This window comes from Capra hircus, chromosome 17 (assembly GCF_001704415.2).
Source record: "Capra hircus breed San Clemente chromosome 17, ASM170441v1, whole genome shotgun sequence".
Lineage (NCBI taxonomy): Eukaryota > Metazoa > Chordata > Mammalia > Artiodactyla > Bovidae > Capra > Capra hircus.
This window is the reverse complement of record NC_030824.1, coordinates 37955339-37974260: the sequence shown is the minus strand read 5'-3', so window position 1 is coordinate 37974260 and position 18922 is coordinate 37955339. Positions and strand designations below refer to the sequence as shown.

At 38.5% G+C, this 18922-nt stretch overlaps 1 protein-coding gene across 1 annotated transcript in view; it reads left to right on the top strand.

Moving 5' to 3' along the window:
- ANKRD50 (ankyrin repeat domain 50) overlaps window positions 1-18708 on the top strand; it is a 37523-nt gene extending 18815 nt beyond the window's left edge. Inside the window, 4 exon segments of the mRNA XM_018061515.1 lie at window positions 7528-7757; window positions 10776-11072; window positions 11075-14325; window positions 15637-18708. Coding sequence (XP_017917004.1) covers window positions 7528-7757; window positions 10776-11072; window positions 11075-14322 — 3775 coding nt within the window. The 3' untranslated portion in view covers window positions 14323-14325; window positions 15637-18708.

Below are 18922 nucleotides of genomic sequence, written 5' to 3'. Positions count from 1 at the left end.
AATTATCTTTGCAACACTGAAAAATCAGCTTCCTATATTTACACTGGTCTGTTTTTAACTTAATGTGTCATTATGGTATTCTGCAAATACCATACTATTTTTTTTTTAACTTGTAAACTTCATTTTTTAGAGCATTTTTAGGTTCACTGCTTTCTTCTTAAGTGGAAAGTGCAGAGAGTTTCTGTTTATCCCCACACCTTCACACACACAGCCTCCTCCACTATAAACATCCTGCATCACAGTGGTGTGTTTGTTATAACTGATCAGTCTGCATCGACATATCATTATCATCCAAAGTCCATAGTTGACTTTAGGGTTCACTCTTGGTATTGTATATCCAGTTGGTTTTAAGAAATGTGTAATGATATGTATATACCATTACTGTATAGTTTTGTATGGTAAAACTACACAATATTTTACTGCTCTAAAAATCCTCTGTCCTCTGCCTACTCATCACTGCCTCCCTATTCTCTGGCAGCCTGTGAGCTTTCTGCTTTAACCAGTTTTGCCATTTCCAGAATGTTTGACAGTCAGAAATCATATTGACTTTTTTCACTCGGTAATACATTTTAAGATTCAGTTCAGTTCAGTTCAGTCGCTCAATCATGTCCAACTCTTTGTGATCCCATGGACCACAGCACGCCAGGCCTCCCTGTCCATCACCAACTCCCAGAGTTCACCCAAACTCATATCCATTGAGTCAGTGATGCCATCCAACCATCTCATCCCCTGTCGTCCCCTTCTCCTCCCGCCTTCAGTCTTTCCCAGCATCAGGGTCTTTTCAGAAGAGTCAACTCTTTGCATCAGCTGGACAAGGTATTGGAGTTTCAGCTTCAACATCAGTACTTCCAATGAACACCCAGGACTGATCTCCTTTAGGATGGACTGGTTGGATCTCCTTGCAGTCCAAGGGACTCTCAAAAGTCTTCTCCAATACCACAGTTCAAAACCATCAATTCTTGGGTGCTCAACTTTCTTTATAGTCCAACTCTCACATCCATACATGACCACTGGAAAAACCATAGCCTTGACTAGATGGACCTTTGCTGGCAAAGTAATGTATCTACATTTTAATATGCTGTCTAAGTTAGTCATAGCTTTTCTTCCAAGGACTAAGAGTCTTTTACTTTCATGGCTGCAGTCACCATCTGCAGTGATTTGGGAGCCCCCCAAAATAAAGTCAGCCACTGTTTCCACTTTTTCCCCGTCTATTTGCCATGAGGTGATGGGACCAGATGCCATGATCTTACTTTTCTGAATGTTGAGCTTTAAGTCAACTTTTTCACTCTCCTCTTTCACTTTCATCTCTTTACTTTTTCTTCACTTTCTGCCATAAGGGTGGTGTCATCTGTGGTTATTGATATTTCTCCCAGCAATCTTGATTCCAGCTTGTGCTTCTTCCAGCCCAGCATTTCTCATGATGTACTCTGCATAGAAGTTAAATAAGCAGGGTAACAATATACAGCCTTGACGTACTTCTTTCCCTATTTGGAACCAGTCAGTTGTTCCATGTCCAGTTCTAACTGTTGCTTCCTGACCTGCATACAGGTTTCTGAAGAGGCAGGTCAGGTGGTCTGGTATTCCCATCTCTTTCAGAACTTTCCACAGTTTATTGTGATTCACATAGTCAAAGGCTTTGGCATAGTCAATAAAGCAGAAATAGATGTTTTTCTGGAACTCTCTTGCTTTTTCCATGATCCAGTGGATGTTGGCAATTTGATCTCTGGTTCCTCTGCCTTTTCTAAAACCAGCTTGAACATCTGGAAGTTCACGGTTCATATATTGCTGAAGCCTGGCTTGCAGAATTTTGAGCATTACTTTACTAGTGTGTGAGATGAATGCAATTGTGCAGTAGTTTAAGCATTTTTTGGCATTGCATTTCTTTGGGATTGGAATGAAAACTGACCTTTTCCAGTCCTGTGGCCACTGCTGAGTTTTCCAAATTTGCTGGCATATTGAGTGCAGCACTTTCACAGCATCATCTTTCAGGTTTGAAACAGCTCAATTGCAATTCTGTCACCTCCACTAGCTTTGTTCGTAGTGATGCTTCCTAAGGCCCACTTGACTTCACATTCCAGGATGTCTGGCTATAGGTGAGTGATCACACCATCGTGATTACCTGGGTCATGAAGATCTTTTTTGTACAGTTCTTTTGTGTATTCTTGCCCCCTCTTCTTAATATCTTCTGCTTCTGTGAAGTTCATACCATTTCTGTCCTTTATTGAGCCCATCTTTGAATGAAATGTTCCCTTCTTATCTCTAATTTTCTTGAAGAGATCTCTAGTCTTATTGTTTTCCTCTATTTCTTTGAATTGATCACTGAGGAAGGCTTTCTTATCTCTCCCTGCTCTTCTTTGGAACTCTGCATTCAAATAGGTATATCTTTCCTTTTCTCCTTTACTTTTTTGCTTCTCTTCCTTTCACAGCTATTTGTAAGGCCTCCTCAGACAGCCATTTTGCTTTTTTTTACATTTCTTTTTCTTGGGGATGGTCTGATCCCTGTCTCCTGTACAGTGTCACGAACCTCTGTCCATAGTTCATCAGACACTCTGTCCCTGAGATGTAGTCCCTTAAATCTTTTTGTCACTTCCACTGTATAATTGTAAGGGATTTGATTTAGGTCATACCTGAATGGTCTTGTGGTTTCCCCCACTATCTTCAATTTAAGTCTGAATTTTGGAATAAGGAGTTCATGATCTGAGCCACAGTGAGCTACCGATCTTGTTTTTGCTGACTGTATACAGCTTCTCTATCTTTGGCTGCAAAGAATATAATCAGTATGATTTCGGTGTTGACCATCTGGTGATGTTCATGTGTAGAGTCTTCTCTTGTGTTGTTGGAAGAGGGTGTTTGCTATGACCAGTGCGTTCTCTTTGCAAAACTCTTAGCCTTTGTCCTGCTTCATTCTGTGCTCCAAGCCCAAATATGCCTGTTACTCCAGGTGTTTCTTGACTTCCTACTTTTGCATTCCAGTCCTCTGTAATGAAAAGGACATCTTTTTTGGGTGTTAGTTCTAAAAGGTCTTGTAGGTCTTCATAGAACCGTTCAACTTCTGCTTCTTCAGTGTTACTGGTCAGGGCATAGACTTGAGTTACCGTGATCTTGAATGGTTTGCCTTGGAGACGAACAGAGATCATTCTGTCATTTTTGAGACTACCTCCAAGTACTGCATTTCGGACTCTTTGTTGACTATGATGGCTACTCCATTTCTTCTAAGGGATTCTCGCCCACAGTAGTAGATAGGATGGTTATCTGAGTTAAATATACCCATTCCAGTCCATTTTAGTTGGCTGATTCCTAAAATGTTGATGTCCACTCTTGCCATCTCCTGTTTGGCCACTTCCGATTTGCCTTGATTCATGGACCTGACATTCCAGGTTCCTGTGCAATATTGCTCTTTACAGCACTGAATCTTGCTTCTATCACCAGTCACATCCACAACTGGGTGTTGTCTTTGCTTTGGCTCTGTCTCTTCATTCTTTCCGGAGTTATTTCTCCACTGATCTCCAGTAGCATACTGAGCACCTACTGACCTGGGGAATTCATCTTTCAGTGTCCTATCTTTTTACCTCATCATTGCCAGATAGCTCATTTCTTTCTCAGAGCCGATGATATTCCATTGTCTGGATGTTTATTAACCGATGTTTTTTAACCTATGATTAACGTTCACAGAAGGACATCTTGGTTGCTTCCAAATTTTGGCAATTAGGAATAAAGCTGTAATATACATCTGTGTACAGGGGTTTACATGGACATAAATTTTCAATTCATGTGGGTAAATACCAGAAGACACAATTGCTGGTTTATGTGAGAGTATATTTAATGTTCTATGAAACTGCCACTCTGTCTTTCAGACTTGCTGTACCATTTTGCATTCCCACCAGCAATGAATGAGAGCTCCTATTGCTCCACATCCTTGCCAGTATTTGGTGTTATTACTGTTTGGATTTTGGCCATTCTAAAATAAATGTAGCAGTGCTTTTTTGTTTTAATTTGCAGTTCCTTAATGACATATGATGTTGGACTTCTTTTCATATGCTTACTTGCCACCTGTATAGCTTCTTTGGTGAGGTGTCAGTTCAGGTGTTTTGCCTATTTTTAATTGAGGTCATTTGCCAGTGTCTAGGAGGATCTGCCCAGGTAAGCAGAGGTGTCTTCTATGCCTGCCTGCAGATGTCTGTGTCACCTTCAATTTGGGGCTAGTTGGTTTCCCTCTGACCTAAGCTGTCATGGGTTCAAGAAAAGTCTTGAACTTGCAGCTTGTCAGGCTAATTTGTTGTAAGGGTGGAAGAAAGACTTTTATTGTAAGACTGGAAGGTATAGCTAGTTGTCTACATCTGAGAGAGCAAGCCAGAGAAGGAGATGAAACCCCATGTTCAACAGTGAAAACCTTAAGAAACTATTGTACATGTGGTATCTATTAGTATATTCCTTATAATACTTATAGCAGCTTTTAAAAGTTAATTAGCCTCCTGAGAAGGGGCAGTAGGTAAATTCACTGTTTTGAAAACAAAAAAGAGTGAATTTCATTTCAGAATTGCCCTGATAGTCTTTCAGCTGCTTTTTGACCTGGAAATGAGAAGGCCAGCTACAGAAGCATGGTGCTGCCAGTGCTTACACTCAAGATAGAATTGCAAATGGGAAAGCTGTGCAAGGACTTTAAATTAAACTCAACAATGTTAAGAATGTAGTATATATTTTCTAAATTTTAATAATGTAGCTAAGAAATATAGGACATTTAATCACATACATATACAAAGTAAAAACCCTGTAGCTTGCTGGTGCTTTTAAAGATGGTGGTATTCTTTGGATGAATGTGATAACCTAGTACCATTACATTATCTCATTTTGAAGGTTATAAGTATATACATATATAATCACAAACAGAGAAAAATCTGTTTTAGACTATCTAAAGTACTCTGGGCTTTGTGTGTACATACTTTGATGGGATTGTCATTTTATAAACCTGGTAGAAAAAGTGGGTCTGTGTGTCACTTCGTGGTGTAGGTATCTCCATATGGTGCTTTTGTTGAACTAAATGAAAGGAAACTGAAGATGGGAATTTTGAGTCTAGTAGCATTTTTATGTAGTGTTTTGAAGTAGCAGTTTTCCTATTAATTGTCATTCACTCATGAAGCAAACTTTACTGAGTGTCTGTGATGTGCTAATAATGGTTTTGAGTACTGGGCATCTGGCGGCACAAGAGAGGCGTTGTCTGGGGCAGGGGGCAGCATGGAAGTAGAGGAGCTTCACTCCAGCCTTACAGTGAAACCAGTGCATAAGTAATACAGTAAGTTCCTTTGAGAATATGATCAGCAGAGTGTGCAAAACAGGATCAGGTGTTAGGGCGACGGAAGTACATGACAAAGACTATTTAAGACACGGTGATCAGGGAAATGGAGAAGGAAACGGCAGTGTTCTTGCCTGGAGAATCCCAGGGACGGGGGAGCCTGGTGGGCTGCCATCTATGGGGTTGCACAGAGTCGGACACGACTGAAGCGACTTAGCAGCAGTAGCAGCAGATCAGGGAAAGCCTCTTCAGGAATAAACTTTGTGTTGAAACCTGAAGGAAGAGCAGTTCTGCCTGGGGGAGCTTTCTAGGTGGAGGGAGTACAAGTACATAAGACCCTGCCTGGAGGAAAGCTTGGTGTTAGAAGTGATAGGAGAGCAGTGTGGCTGGAACAAAAGGGAGATCTCAGGAAAGAGTCCTAGAACTTTAACTTAAGAAACTAGGGGGGATGGGATACCACTAATTGACATGGAGAGATGAGTGGGGAGGAACTTATTTAGGGTGTAAACTGAAAGAGAATACTTTTTAAAACATGTTAAATCTGAGATACCTGTAGGACATCCATAAGGAGATGGCACCTTTGAGTTTAGGGGTGAGGGCAAAGCTAGAAAAAATTGCTCAACGTTTTTAATGCCATAGATTGACTTCTGGTTTTAACATAACTGAGTGAGTCCTGGGAGACAGTCAAATAACAAGAAAGTAAAACTATCAGAGACCTGTAAACCTCAACCTCAAGATAAATGTAGACGTTAATGCCAAGTGGTGATGCAGACCAAACTGACGGAACATTTTTATCTGCATACCATGAACGTTATCGAGAAGACAAAGGCTCTCCTTGGAACTGGAGACAGGAGACTTACACTGGAAGTTTCCCTGGACCCAGTTAAGCAGAAAGGGAGAATAAAGAGGGCAGGGAAGAATGAGTCACACATGAGCTGTATGTGAGAATCAGACATTTGAGGATTGTGGGGAGGGGATTGTGGTGAGAAAGGCTGCCTTCTGTACATCCCCACAGCGTCTCATCTTAAGTGGCTGGAGAGAAGTTAAAGCACAAACAAGTTGTTCATGCCCATAACTCTTGAGTCATAAGGAGATTTCTTAGAAACCTAAACAGTGGATACACTAGCCCGCAAAGGAAAGTTCTCTTATTGAAGAGCTGTCACAAGACATATACAAATATATCTCAAAAACGGTAGGGAGAGGGGTCTGCAAAAGAAAGCTAGAATGGCTGGAGCAACCTTGTAAAAGGTTTACTCTGCCACCATAGGAACTCTGGAGTGAGTGGGTGAAGACGTGCGTTGTCATGGTTCCCGGGTGAAAGACATGACTGTGGTTTTTGGAATACAGTGATAATACAAACCAAGGTGGGATTGAAATATTTTTATAAAGAAATATTGACAAGACTTAGTGATAAATTGGATCTTGGTTGCTACTGGAATTGAAAGATTAAGAGGAGAGTTGTAGAAAGGATCCTCTGTAAATTTCTGGTGTTCAAAATTAGATGGAGTTTGTCCTCTTCACCATTGTATCTTTTAGAACTTCATTGAGCACATGGAATGCTCCTATACATATTTGTTAAAAATGAATGATATTATTTTAGTTATGAAAAAGTTGCATTCAACTTCAGTATAAACAATCTGAGTAGGAGATGTGTTCCGCTGTGGGATTAAACCTAATAATTTATTCTTTACATTGAAATTTGAGCATATATCAAATGGGACCTAGACTGCAGTTTCTTTGAAAAGTCTTTTAAAATAAAATTTCTGTGTGACAGACTAGATCAAGTGCAGTCTATTTGTGAAAGACATGATGATAAAATCTTCTATAAAGAAACTGATTTTTTTTATATTATGGAAGTGATCGCCGGTTTATTTTCCTTTACATTTTAGCTTTGTTATAAGCATTTCAAGCTTTTATTATTGATAAAAAATCAGAAAAGGAATAGTGAAGTCTTGTTTTCTCAAGTTCCTACTGCCTTTCTGAAGTATACTGAATCACTGATTCACCCACACCCTCATACACTTTATTGTCAAGGAAAATGTTGTTTTTGAAAAAGTGAACTATTTAGGACCAGTATTCATATTAAGGTAAGGAACTGAAACTTGTACAGTATTTTTATTCTAAAACTTTATCTTTCTTCAAACAATATTTATAACCTGTAGTTCTAGTGTTCGGATAATAAATCTTAATATCATAGCCAGTAACGCTGAAAGTGCTCATATGGATGTGGTTTACAGGTGCGTCCTGCTCCCTCTTTTGGGAATGAAGCCACCCCAGCAAAGCCTCTATCTTCTTGTGGATTCTGTGGACGAAGGGTGTAACATTACTGAAGGTGAACAGACGTCCACCAGCTTATCTGGGACTGTGGCAGAGCTTTTGGCTGGTCACCACGAGTTCTTTCCACCGTGGCTATTGCTTCTCTGTTCTGCCCGAAAACAGAGCAAAGCTGTTACTAAAATGTTTACTGGTAAGTGTAATTCCTACCATCTGCAAATGGTTTTCATTGCTGAGCTTAAGACTTGTATTTCTTTCTTAGAGGAGAGTACTCCGTTAAAAATTGGGTCCTTGCTTCTGCTGTTCTCTCAGCTGTTCTGCTCTGTTAGCGATTTTCAACTTTTTAAAGTGGTATTAAAAACAGGCCATAAAATATTTTAAGTTAATTTAATAGTAACTTTATTTTTTCAAGATTCTTTACCTATAACTTCCTTAGCAAAGGTGAGGGCTGCATATTTATGCTGATGTTTCCTGATCGGCTTGTATTTCTTCTAGCTAGACTGCGCATCCTGAGAGTACGGAAAATGCCTCCTTAAAAATCAATGGCAGTTTGTCTAAGACGTTTTTCCTGGTTTTAGAGGAGAGACAGAGTCGACAGCTTTTTAGGGTACCTCTTGAAGTAGATCTTTTATTTTTTTAAACCCTTTTTCGATGTGTGAGAAAGCAATCTATGTAATGTTTAAAAGTACGTGATCAGGTTTTTTTTTTTTCTTTTCTTGTTTCCTGACTTTTTTTTTTAACTACCACAGGAAATCGCTTACTCCTATTAGATTATGTAAAGCACTTTTTTTGTGTGCTGTGGGAATGAAAAGGAGCATAAAACAAGGACCACTCATAGGATTTATAGTGTAATTGGGGAGATAGTAGTTATTGGTTAATTAGCTATATCACTTTAAGATAGTTCTGTACATCTTACATAAGGGTGAAATCTTACTAATTTGCTAAAACGGCCTCCTTTAACCACATTTATTCCCTCTCTTTTCAATTGCCTTGCTAATAATACCTTTTGATTTGGTTTCCATTATGCTATTCTATTTTGTTGTTATTGGAAATTGAGTTGATAAAAGTCAGGAAATTAATAGGATGAACTTGGATATCTGTTAGTATGTCAGGTACAGGTAAAGTTGAAGCCTCTTTTGGTCTATGTCATCCCATGTCTTTCCCTTCTTCATTTGAGGCAACCAGTGTTAGTTTATTTTTGTCCTTTTATCTCATATTTTCATTCTGTCTATTTTTATAATTTACATAAATGAAATGCTGCATACACCATCCTAGCTCTTCCCATTCACTGGCTGTGTGACCTTAGGCAGCTTTCAATACAGTCTGTGCCTCAGTGCCCTCATCTATGAATTGATAGTTATTACATGTTTCTATTACTTTCCTCATAGAGTATTTTTGTGTGTGAGTCTAAGTGACAAGTCTTATTATGTGACTTAGAATAATTCCTAGTACATAATAAGTGCTTCATAAATGTATCACTACTATTGTTATCATTTCACTATATTAAAAAAAATCAAAAAACTAAAACAGTATATCAGAAACAATGTTTTTGAGCCTTGTTTCTATTACTGCTTTTAAACCCAGTTCATTGCTTTTAACTGCTGTATATTATTCCTTCCCATGAATAACTCTCTAGTTTTTCCATTATCCTATTTATGGACATTATTTCAGTTTTTCATTATTACATGAAATGCTTCATGACTGTGCTTAAACATACCTTCTGGCACACATGAGCTGTAAGTTTATATTATAAAAACATATAGAATTACTAGAGAACAGAGTGTGTATATTTTGAGCTTTAATTTTGACAAACTGCTATCTAGTGTGCTTGAAATAATTTGTATTCCTGCCAGCAAAACATGAAATTTCCCTTTTCTCTATATTTTTGTCAGTTAACATTTGTTATTTTCAGATCTGTTTTTTCTGCTATAGGGGATTGTGCTTGATGTTCCCTCTGACTGGAATGATCTTCTGATTCTCAAATCTAACTTTTATTTATCTGCTGCTGCCACTGCTTAGGTTGTTGCAACTTTTAGTGATTCTCAGGTAGACTTTACTAAATACTCTGTGAAAAGTTTTACCCCAGGTGTTGACTCACTCTAGCTATTTGTCTTTAGTGATGTTAGAATAGTCTTTCAGAATACAAATCCACTCGCATTATTGTCTTGGTTCTCACTGACTTCTGATCACAAAATCGAAGTCTCATTTCTTCACATAGTACCTGGAATATAGTAGGTTTTATATATATATATGTGTGTGTGTGTGTGTGTATTCATATTTGTTTTATTCAATTGAGTGAGAATATTTTACTCAGTATTAATTGACCATCACTGATCTTTGCTGCATTTCTAGATTTATTCTTCGTAAGAAAGTTCATTCACTCAGCAGTTTTTTCTTCCAGAAGATGAATTACACAATTGTCTAATAAATCCATATCTATAAAACAGGATATCATCTCCCTTCCAAAAATGAAATTATAATTCCTTTCAAAGAACTTAAAGTGAGTTTTGAATAGCTGTTAACTAGTATGTTTTTAGGTTGGTTTGAATTTTATTAAGCTGCTTTATTTTAACAGTGCTGAAGTTTTGTTAACGTGGTTTAACCAAGTTGTATCTTCAGATTGGAGCTGTTTTGACAATCTAAGATTTAATTATATAAATTTGGTAACATGTAAAATAATGTGATTTAAAGGTGGTGACAAGCATTATTCTAATTGTATGCAAATATTCAATTCCATAATTAAGACTAGTGTACATTCGGTTATGTGGAGAGAAATATGTAAATTTTTCACATGGAAAAGATCAGCTTATAAAAACAAATCTTATTTACGTCTTCTGCACCTTTTTTTCCTAATCATTTGAGAGGGACCAAAAAAACTTCCCAGAGTGCTGGATATAGCTAAAGATGCCTAATGCTCTAATGATAAGAGTTGAGTTGAAGTTGAGAGGAGTACTGAACCACTAAACAAATAAATAGTTCCCTTTGTGGTTAGTAAAATGAAATCATTTCTGTCATCAGCGTGTTTTTCCAAAGGGGGGAAAAAAAAACCTGTTCATTATATTTCTAGGTATTGATTGACTTGTTTATTAGTGTTAATTGACTTACTATTAATTTGTTTGATTATTAGTTTGTCCCATGTTGAACACATTCTCTTTGAAATATGGCAACTTTGATAATCATTTTCAATTGACACCTACTCTTTTGTCCTTAGGTTTTCGAAAAATAAGTTTAGATGACCTTCGGAAGGCATATATCGTTAAGGATGTTCAGCAGTACATCCTTCATCGTTTAGATCAAGAAGAAGCTTTGCGACAACACCTCACGAAAGAAACTGCAGAGATGTTAAATCAACTGCACATTAAAAGTAGCGGATGCTTTCTTTATCTAGAACGAGTTCTCGATGGAGTTGTAGAAAATTTTATTATGTTGAGAGAGATTCGTGACATCCCAGGAACTCTAAATGGTCTATATCTCTGGCTGTGTCAAAGACTTTTTGTAAGAAAACAGTTTGCAAGGTTCAGCCTATCTTGAATGTGATTCTTGCAGCCTGCCGGCCTCTGACCATAACAGAATTATATCATGCAGTATGGACAAAAAATATGTCATTAACCTTGGAAGACTTTCAACGCAAGTTAGATGTCCTCTCCAAACTTCTTGTTGATGGACTTGGAAATACTAAAATACTGTTTCACTACAGTTTTGCAGAGTGGCTCCTGGATGTGAAACACTGCACTCAAAAGTATTTATGCAATGCAGCAGAAGGACACCGAATGTTGGCTATGAGTTATACCTGTCAAGCCAAGAATTTAACACCATTGGAAGCACAAGAATTTGCATTGCACTTAATTAATTCAAACTTACAGTTAGAGACAGCTGAGTTAGCTCTGTGGATGATATGGAATGGCACACCTGTCAGAGACTCCCTGTCTACTTTAATACCCAAGGAACAAGAAGTGCTGCAGCTGTTGGTAAAAGCTGGTGCTCATGTCAACAGCGAAGATGATCGCACATCATGCATCGTCCGGCAGGCCTTAGAAAGAGAGGATTCCATTCGGACATTATTAGACAATGGAGCTTCAGTGAATCAGTGTGATTCAAATGGGAGAACATTACTGGCTAATGCGGCTTACAGTGGCAACCTCGATGTGGTGAATTTACTGGTCTCTAGGGGAGCAGATTTAGAAATAGAAGATGCTCACGGACACACACCGCTTACCCTGGCTGCTCGACAAGGACATACCAAGGTGGTTAATTGTCTGATTGGTTGTGGAGCAAATATTAATCACACCGATCAGGATGGCTGGACAGCATTGAGATCCGCAGCTTGGGGTGGTCACACCGAGGTGGTGTCTGCACTGCTTTATGCTGGCGTAAAAGTGGACTGTGCAGATGCTGACAGCCGAACAGCTCTGAGAGCAGCAGCCTGGGGAGGACATGAGGATATTGTACTGAACTTGCTCCAGCATGGTGCTGAGGTCAACAAAGCTGACAACGAAGGCCGAACTGCTTTGATAGCAGCTGCCTACATGGGACATAGAGAGATTGTGGAACATCTGCTGGATCACGGAGCAGAAGTGAATCATGAGGATGTCGACGGCAGGACTGCACTCTCTGTGGCTGCACTTTGTGTTCCTGCAAGTAAAGGACATGCATCAGTCGTTAGCCTTCTGATTGATCGAGGTGCTGAAGTGGATCACTGCGATAAAGATGGCATGACGCCCCTGCTGGTGGCTGCCTATGAAGGACATGTCGATGTGGTTGATTTGCTTCTAGAGGGGGGAGCTGATGTTGACCACACGGATAACAATGGGCGTACACCCCTCCTAGCTGCCGCTTCTATGGGTCATGCCTCAGTTGTAAACACGCTTTTGTTTTGGGGTGCTGCTGTGGACAGCATTGACAGTGAAGGGAGAACAGTGCTTAGCATAGCTTCAGCCCAAGGAAATGTTGAAGTAGTCCGTACTCTGCTGGACCGGGGCTTAGATGAAAATCACAGAGATGATGCTGGATGGACACCTTTGCACATGGCAGCTTTTGAAGGCCACAGATTAATATGTGAAGCACTTATTGAACAAGGTGCTAGAACAAATGAGATCGACAACGACGGGCGGATACCTTTCATATTAGCTTCGCAAGAGGGTCATTATGACTGTGTTCAAATATTACTGGAGAATAAATCCAACATTGATCAGAGAGGTTATGATGGAAGAAATGCTCTGCGGGTTGCTGCATTAGAAGGACACCGGGACATTGTTGAACTGCTTTTTAGCCATGGAGCTGATGTTAACTACAAAGATGCTGATGGTAGGCCAACACTTTATATTTTGGCCTTAGAAAATCAGCTTACAATGGCTGAGTATTTTTTGGAAAATGGTGCAAACGTGGAAGCAAGTGATGCTGAAGGCAGGACGGCACTTCATGTCTCGTGCTGGCAAGGCCACTTGGAGATGGTGCAGGTTCTGATCACCTATCACGCTGATGTCAATGCTGCTGACAATGAAAAGCGTTCTGCACTGCAGTCTGCAGCCTGGCAGGGCCACGTAAAAGTGGTGCAGCTTCTCATTGAGCATGGTGCTGTGGTGGACCACACGTGTAATCAGGGCGCCACCGCGCTCTGCATTGCGGCCCAGGAAGGACACATTGACGTCGTGCAGGTTTTATTAGAGCACGGTGCTGATCCAAACCATGCTGATCAATTTGGACGTACTGCTATGCGAGTTGCAGCCAAAAATGGACACTCTCAGATAATTAAATTATTAGAAAAATATGGTGCCTCCAGTTTGAATGGCTGTTCTCCATCTCCTGTTCACACGATGGAGCAAAAGCCTCTACAGTCAGTGTCTTCAAAGATGCAGTCCCTAACAATTAAGTCAAACAGCTCGGGCAGCACTGGTGGCGGGGAAGCGCAGCCTTCGTTGCGCAGTTTACCAAACGGGCCAGCTCATGCATTCAGTTCTCCTTCAGAATCGCCTGATTCGACAGTTGATCGGCAGAAGTCATCATTGTCAAATAATTCCTTAAAAAGCTCAAAAAATTCATCTTTGAGAACTACTTCATCTACAGCAACGGCTCAAACAGTGCCAATCGACAGCTTCCACAGCTTGTCATTTACAGAACAAATTCAGCAGCACTCGTTGCCGCGCAGTAGAAGTCGCCAGTCAATTGTCTCCCCGTCTTCCACAACACAGTCCTTGGCCCAGAGCCATCATTCACCGAGTAGTGAGTTTGAGTGGAGTCAAGTCAAGCCCAGCTTGAAGTCAACGAAAACGAATAAAGGGGGGAAATCAGAAAATTCCAACAAATCTGGGTCAGCTGGGAAAAAAGCTAAACAAAATAATTCTTCACAGCCGAAGGTCTTGGAATATGAAATGACTCAGTTTGATAAAAGAGGACCCGCAGCCAAATCTGGGACTAGTGCACCATCTAAGCCGATGCCAGCAGATTCACAGTGTAAAATCATGATTCCTTCAGCTCAGCCAGAAATAGGTCGATCTCAACAGCAGTTCCTTATTCACCAACAAAGTGGGGAACAGAAGAAGAGAAACGGAATAATGACAAATCCAAATTATCATCTGCAGAGCAACCAGGTTTTTCTCGGTAGGGTTTCAGTCCCACGGACAATACAAGACAGAGGGCATCAGGAAGTGTTAGAAGGATACCCTTCCTCGGAGACGGAATTAAGCCTTAAACAAGCTCTGAAGCTTCAGATTGAGGGTTCTGACCCTAGCTTCAACTATAAAAAGGAAACACCATTATAAAAGGTAACATTTCATCAAACATAAAGAAAAAACATCCAAAGTATGGTTCCCTCCATATATTGTTCCCTTAGAATGCTCTTTTCCCTAATCCACATGACCTGCCCCTTCACCTCATCACTGTCTGTGTCCTCTTCTCAGCAAGACCCTCCCTCCTACTCTTCGGAATTTGAATTCTCCCACCTCCATCACTCCCTTTCCCCCTTTTCTGCTTCCCATTAGCCATGGTACTTATTTCTTAACATGGTTTATATGCTTTATTACGTAACAGGGGTGGGGCTATTTCTCTTTGGGGTTTGAATAAAGTAGTGTATGTAATGCTTAATAGGTAGGTAGTGAGTGTTAATTTCCTTCCTTTTTTCACCCTGGAAGAAGTAAAAATTTAATCATAGAAGGTAATTTTTATTATGACAGATCTCTTAAGAATCTTTCAAGTGAAATGTACACATATCAAAAGTAGATATTTAAGGTATTCAGGGCCCAATATTTAGGTGTAAGAATTCTTTTAGACCTCAAAGTTATACTTATTAAATAAAAATTTTTTTCTCCTTTCTACTACAGTGGATGCTATTATAATTATAGAGGGGAAGTTAATGGGAAAATCGAATTATAATTTTATAGATACTTTTTCAGAAATACATTTCTCATATTTGAGATAAATTCAAGATTTTATTAGGCATTTTTGCTAAGTTATACACAAGTATGTTTGTACATGTGCTAAATTATACATATGTATGTTTATACATGTGTATAATTATACACAAGTATTTCCTATACATTCTAATAATAAACACCCTTCAATGTGAATCTATGGAAGACTGGTGAAATATTATTCAAACATAAGTTGTATAAAAGTAGTTAATTCATTCTCCAGTGTGATTTATTTTTAAAATAGTTAGTTCTAATGGTACAGCCCTCTAATTCTCATGATATCTTTTGTAAATATTAAGTGTGGGTATATATTTTACAATAAAACATACAAATTAAGGTGAACCCTTGTGGAATATTTAAGTAATTTATACTTAGTGAATCTCTAATAGGTCTACTTTTGTGCTTTACATAGTAAATATATATATATATATATTCTTATGTGAAAGTGAAAGTCACTCAATTGTGTCCGACCCTTTGCGACCCCATGGACTATACCGTCCATGGAATTCTCCAGGCCAGAATACTGGAGTGGGTAGCCTTTCCCTTCTCCAGGGGATCTTCCCAACCTAGGGGTTGAACCCTTTCTTATGTAGTTTTGAAACTATATGTAGTTATATTTAATAAGTATAACATAGAAATTAATTTTTTTTTTAACTTTTGTATTAGTTTCCTATTCTGTGAAACAGAAGACATTGTGATTGGAGAGATTCTTCAGCTACTGGATGAAAACATAAAATGCCTGTTGATTTGTTGGAAAAAAAAAAAAAGAAGAATGTGATACCTGCAGTACAGTTACCTTAAATGCTGTCATGTGCCTAAGTAGTAAGGCTGCCTTCTCAATGTAACCCTCTGTGCTCAAAAAATTTCATTTTGTGTGCTTTGTATTCACTACCCAAGAGTAAGCACTTTTTTTTTTAATGCAGATATATACTGCAATTCCCTGATAAAACATGAAAAATATTTTGAGTATTTTAAGTTAATATTTGATAAGTGTGCATGTGCCATGATCAAATATATATGAAAAGGCAGTGTTCCTTGTATTTATTTTTTTCTTTCTGTGGCAAACGAAACTTAAGCATACTGCTTCAGTCACATTTACCTTGTAGTGTATGGTTTGTTTCCTGTATCCTTAAAAATGTCACTCAATAAAATAAATCATGCAATTCTTTTATGTTCACTACACCTTCAGCATTGGTTTAAAATGTGTTTCTATTTAATGCTACATCAAGGTGAAAAAATAGTTTCATGAAAGATTTTTTAAAAGTCTAGTATTTTAGAGAGCTGCTCTAAGTAGTTGAAATTTGGATTTCTCAGTGGAATCCTCCTAATCTTCAGCTAAAGGTGTGAAAAAAAAAAGAAAACCCACACGCAGACTATAGGCAGAACAAAGTTCTGTTTCATTGACCGGGATGCAGTTTCACCTTCCTCTCACTTGTCGTTCCACATCCAAGAAGACAGGCGATCATTCCTGAGGCCTGAAAATTCTCAGGGACAGAGCCGGGCCTCAGTGGCATGTGTGTAGAGGGGGATGCACCTGTCTGTCTGAGGGTGCATTTGTGATCCCTGAACAATTCACTGACTACCCTCTTTCTCCCAGCCAGTTATGTAAAACATCTGCCGCTATAAACTTTGATGCCGGCTTCTCTCTCAGACGTTTCTATTTTGTAAATCACTGCATGTCCAAAATAGCCCCCCACTCAGAATCAATTGGATCAATTTTAATGATTAGTTGGATGAGTATTCTTGATGAATATGTGTTTTCCTTCTCAGATGACACTACTAACCTATCAGCCATAGCACAGGTGTATTTTTTTATTGCTTTTGCTAAATAGTAGTAATGGATTTGCACTTTTCTGTCCACATACTCTTTCCTGTTTTACTCTTTGGACAATCACTTCTAGAATGATAGATGCCAGGGTTACGGGTGAAGTCAGTAACCAAGGAAAATAAAGTCAACTGTTCAGATGAGCATGTGACCTACCGCCTTGACCTCCTAGATGGACACTTTAACCAGTTGAGCTAGCTTGGTGGGTTGTATGCATGTCTGGAGAGGGTCAAATTTATTGTTTAGAAACCAAGGTTGCAGGTTTGATCTTTGCAAAAGCCCTGGGATCTTGCAAAACCCAGAAATTCTATTTCTTCCATGTGCTGTTGATGAAGAGGAATAGGAAAGAGAATTTGGAGATTCAGCACAAAACCATTGCGACTACTGGAAAAAATCTTTAGAAAATGTCTTAGTATCTGAGGTCAGTAATGTCATCTTCATATATGAAAGACACATACATGATGCATTGTTCACAGAAACAGAAATATGTAGTTGGTCGTGATAAATGTTTCACTTGATCTTCCTGTAAGGCTTTTGTGTTTGCTTCTGTTTTTTAAAGTCAGCAAAACTTGGGTGTTTATATCATCAATAAGTCATAATCAGAATAGGAGATAAGTTCAATCAATATTAAGGTGACATGGCAATATTTATAACTCAAATGTGAATGTTTCAAGTGTTGGATTTTTGTCCCTATGGGACATTTATTAAATACACTTAATAGGACTCTTGCAAAGTAGCCTTAAAAGTGTTAATGATTCTGTTAATAACTATGAACACATCCTATTATTAGAACCAACTCTACTCATATCTCAAATACAGTACATTTACATAATTTAGAAGAGGAAGCTCTAATTTCTTATTAGGTGTATTTTTCTTTAGAAAGAGAATCTTGAAAGCTGCCAGTTTTTCTATTAAACCTTGAATTATTGGAATTGTATTTATTTAATTTTATTGTTTTTACAAAAATGCACCTTGTGGCCAACGGGCAAAGATATGACTCGTGACACAAGGGATTTCTGTTTTCTGAAAAGCTCAGTGTTTTCATATCCATACTATATTCACTTGAAACAGTTGGTAGGAAGAGAACCTGTTGGAGAAATATGCTTTTCAGAAGTAAATATTCCTCTGGATGTTTTTATATGAACTAAGTTTTGGAATAGAACAGCAGTGGCTTTCAGTTAGGATAAGGCTAATATGGGGGTGGAAGAAGCCCTGCTTTGCTTATTGGTTTCTGTGGGGATTTATTTAATACCATGACTGAAAATAGCTTCTGCTCCATTGAGAGTAAAAATAGTCCCATGAATAGAAAACTCCTAAGTAACTATTTTTTAAATAAAAAACGTTAAATTTTGTAAATCACCTGCTGCCACAATACAACTGTGATGCCATATGCTTTTAAACAGTTTTATACCCTTCCATTTGTGTTCCTTTCCTAAAAGTCATGAGTTGATAGCAGAGGAAGTGATTAATATATATATATATACAGTAATGAAAAATAAAGTCTCCATGTGTGTAGGAAAGGTTTTGGAAGGAAAATGGACCAGAACTCAGTGTGTTCTGCACAATACAGCCAGTAATGTTGTGTCCCTCCCCCTCACCCCCCATGTCTACCAGAATCCTCACCAAAAGTAGTTCACTGCTCAAAATACGAGTAAGTACTTTTTCCAATATTGTTTGCCTATGCAAATACTTGTTTTACTTTAAATGTCCTCCATTTACACCTTGCAGCAAATGTAGTTGCAGACATGCTTTTTCTTCTTGAATTTTTCCCTTGGTTTGGGGGTATGTAAATAGCCTAAAAATGTACATTGAATTTCACATTGTAAAAGTTTTATTTTATTCCTTGTATTATATTAAGCGAAAATCCCTATGTAAATGAAAGTGCATAATAAATATATTTGCTTTACAGAGAATACCTTGTTTTAATTTTATCCTTGAATCCACAGAAGGTGCATGACATGCTTACAGTAGAAACAACTGTCTGTTAACTTCTTTTAAGTACTGAGGAGATGAATTTGGAAACATTTTACAGAGAAAACAATGAGAAAAACTTTCAAAGGAAGGTAGAAATTAAAAAGATCTAGCCTTAGTATCTTCCTAAAGCTTTTTTAAGGACTTAATATTCTC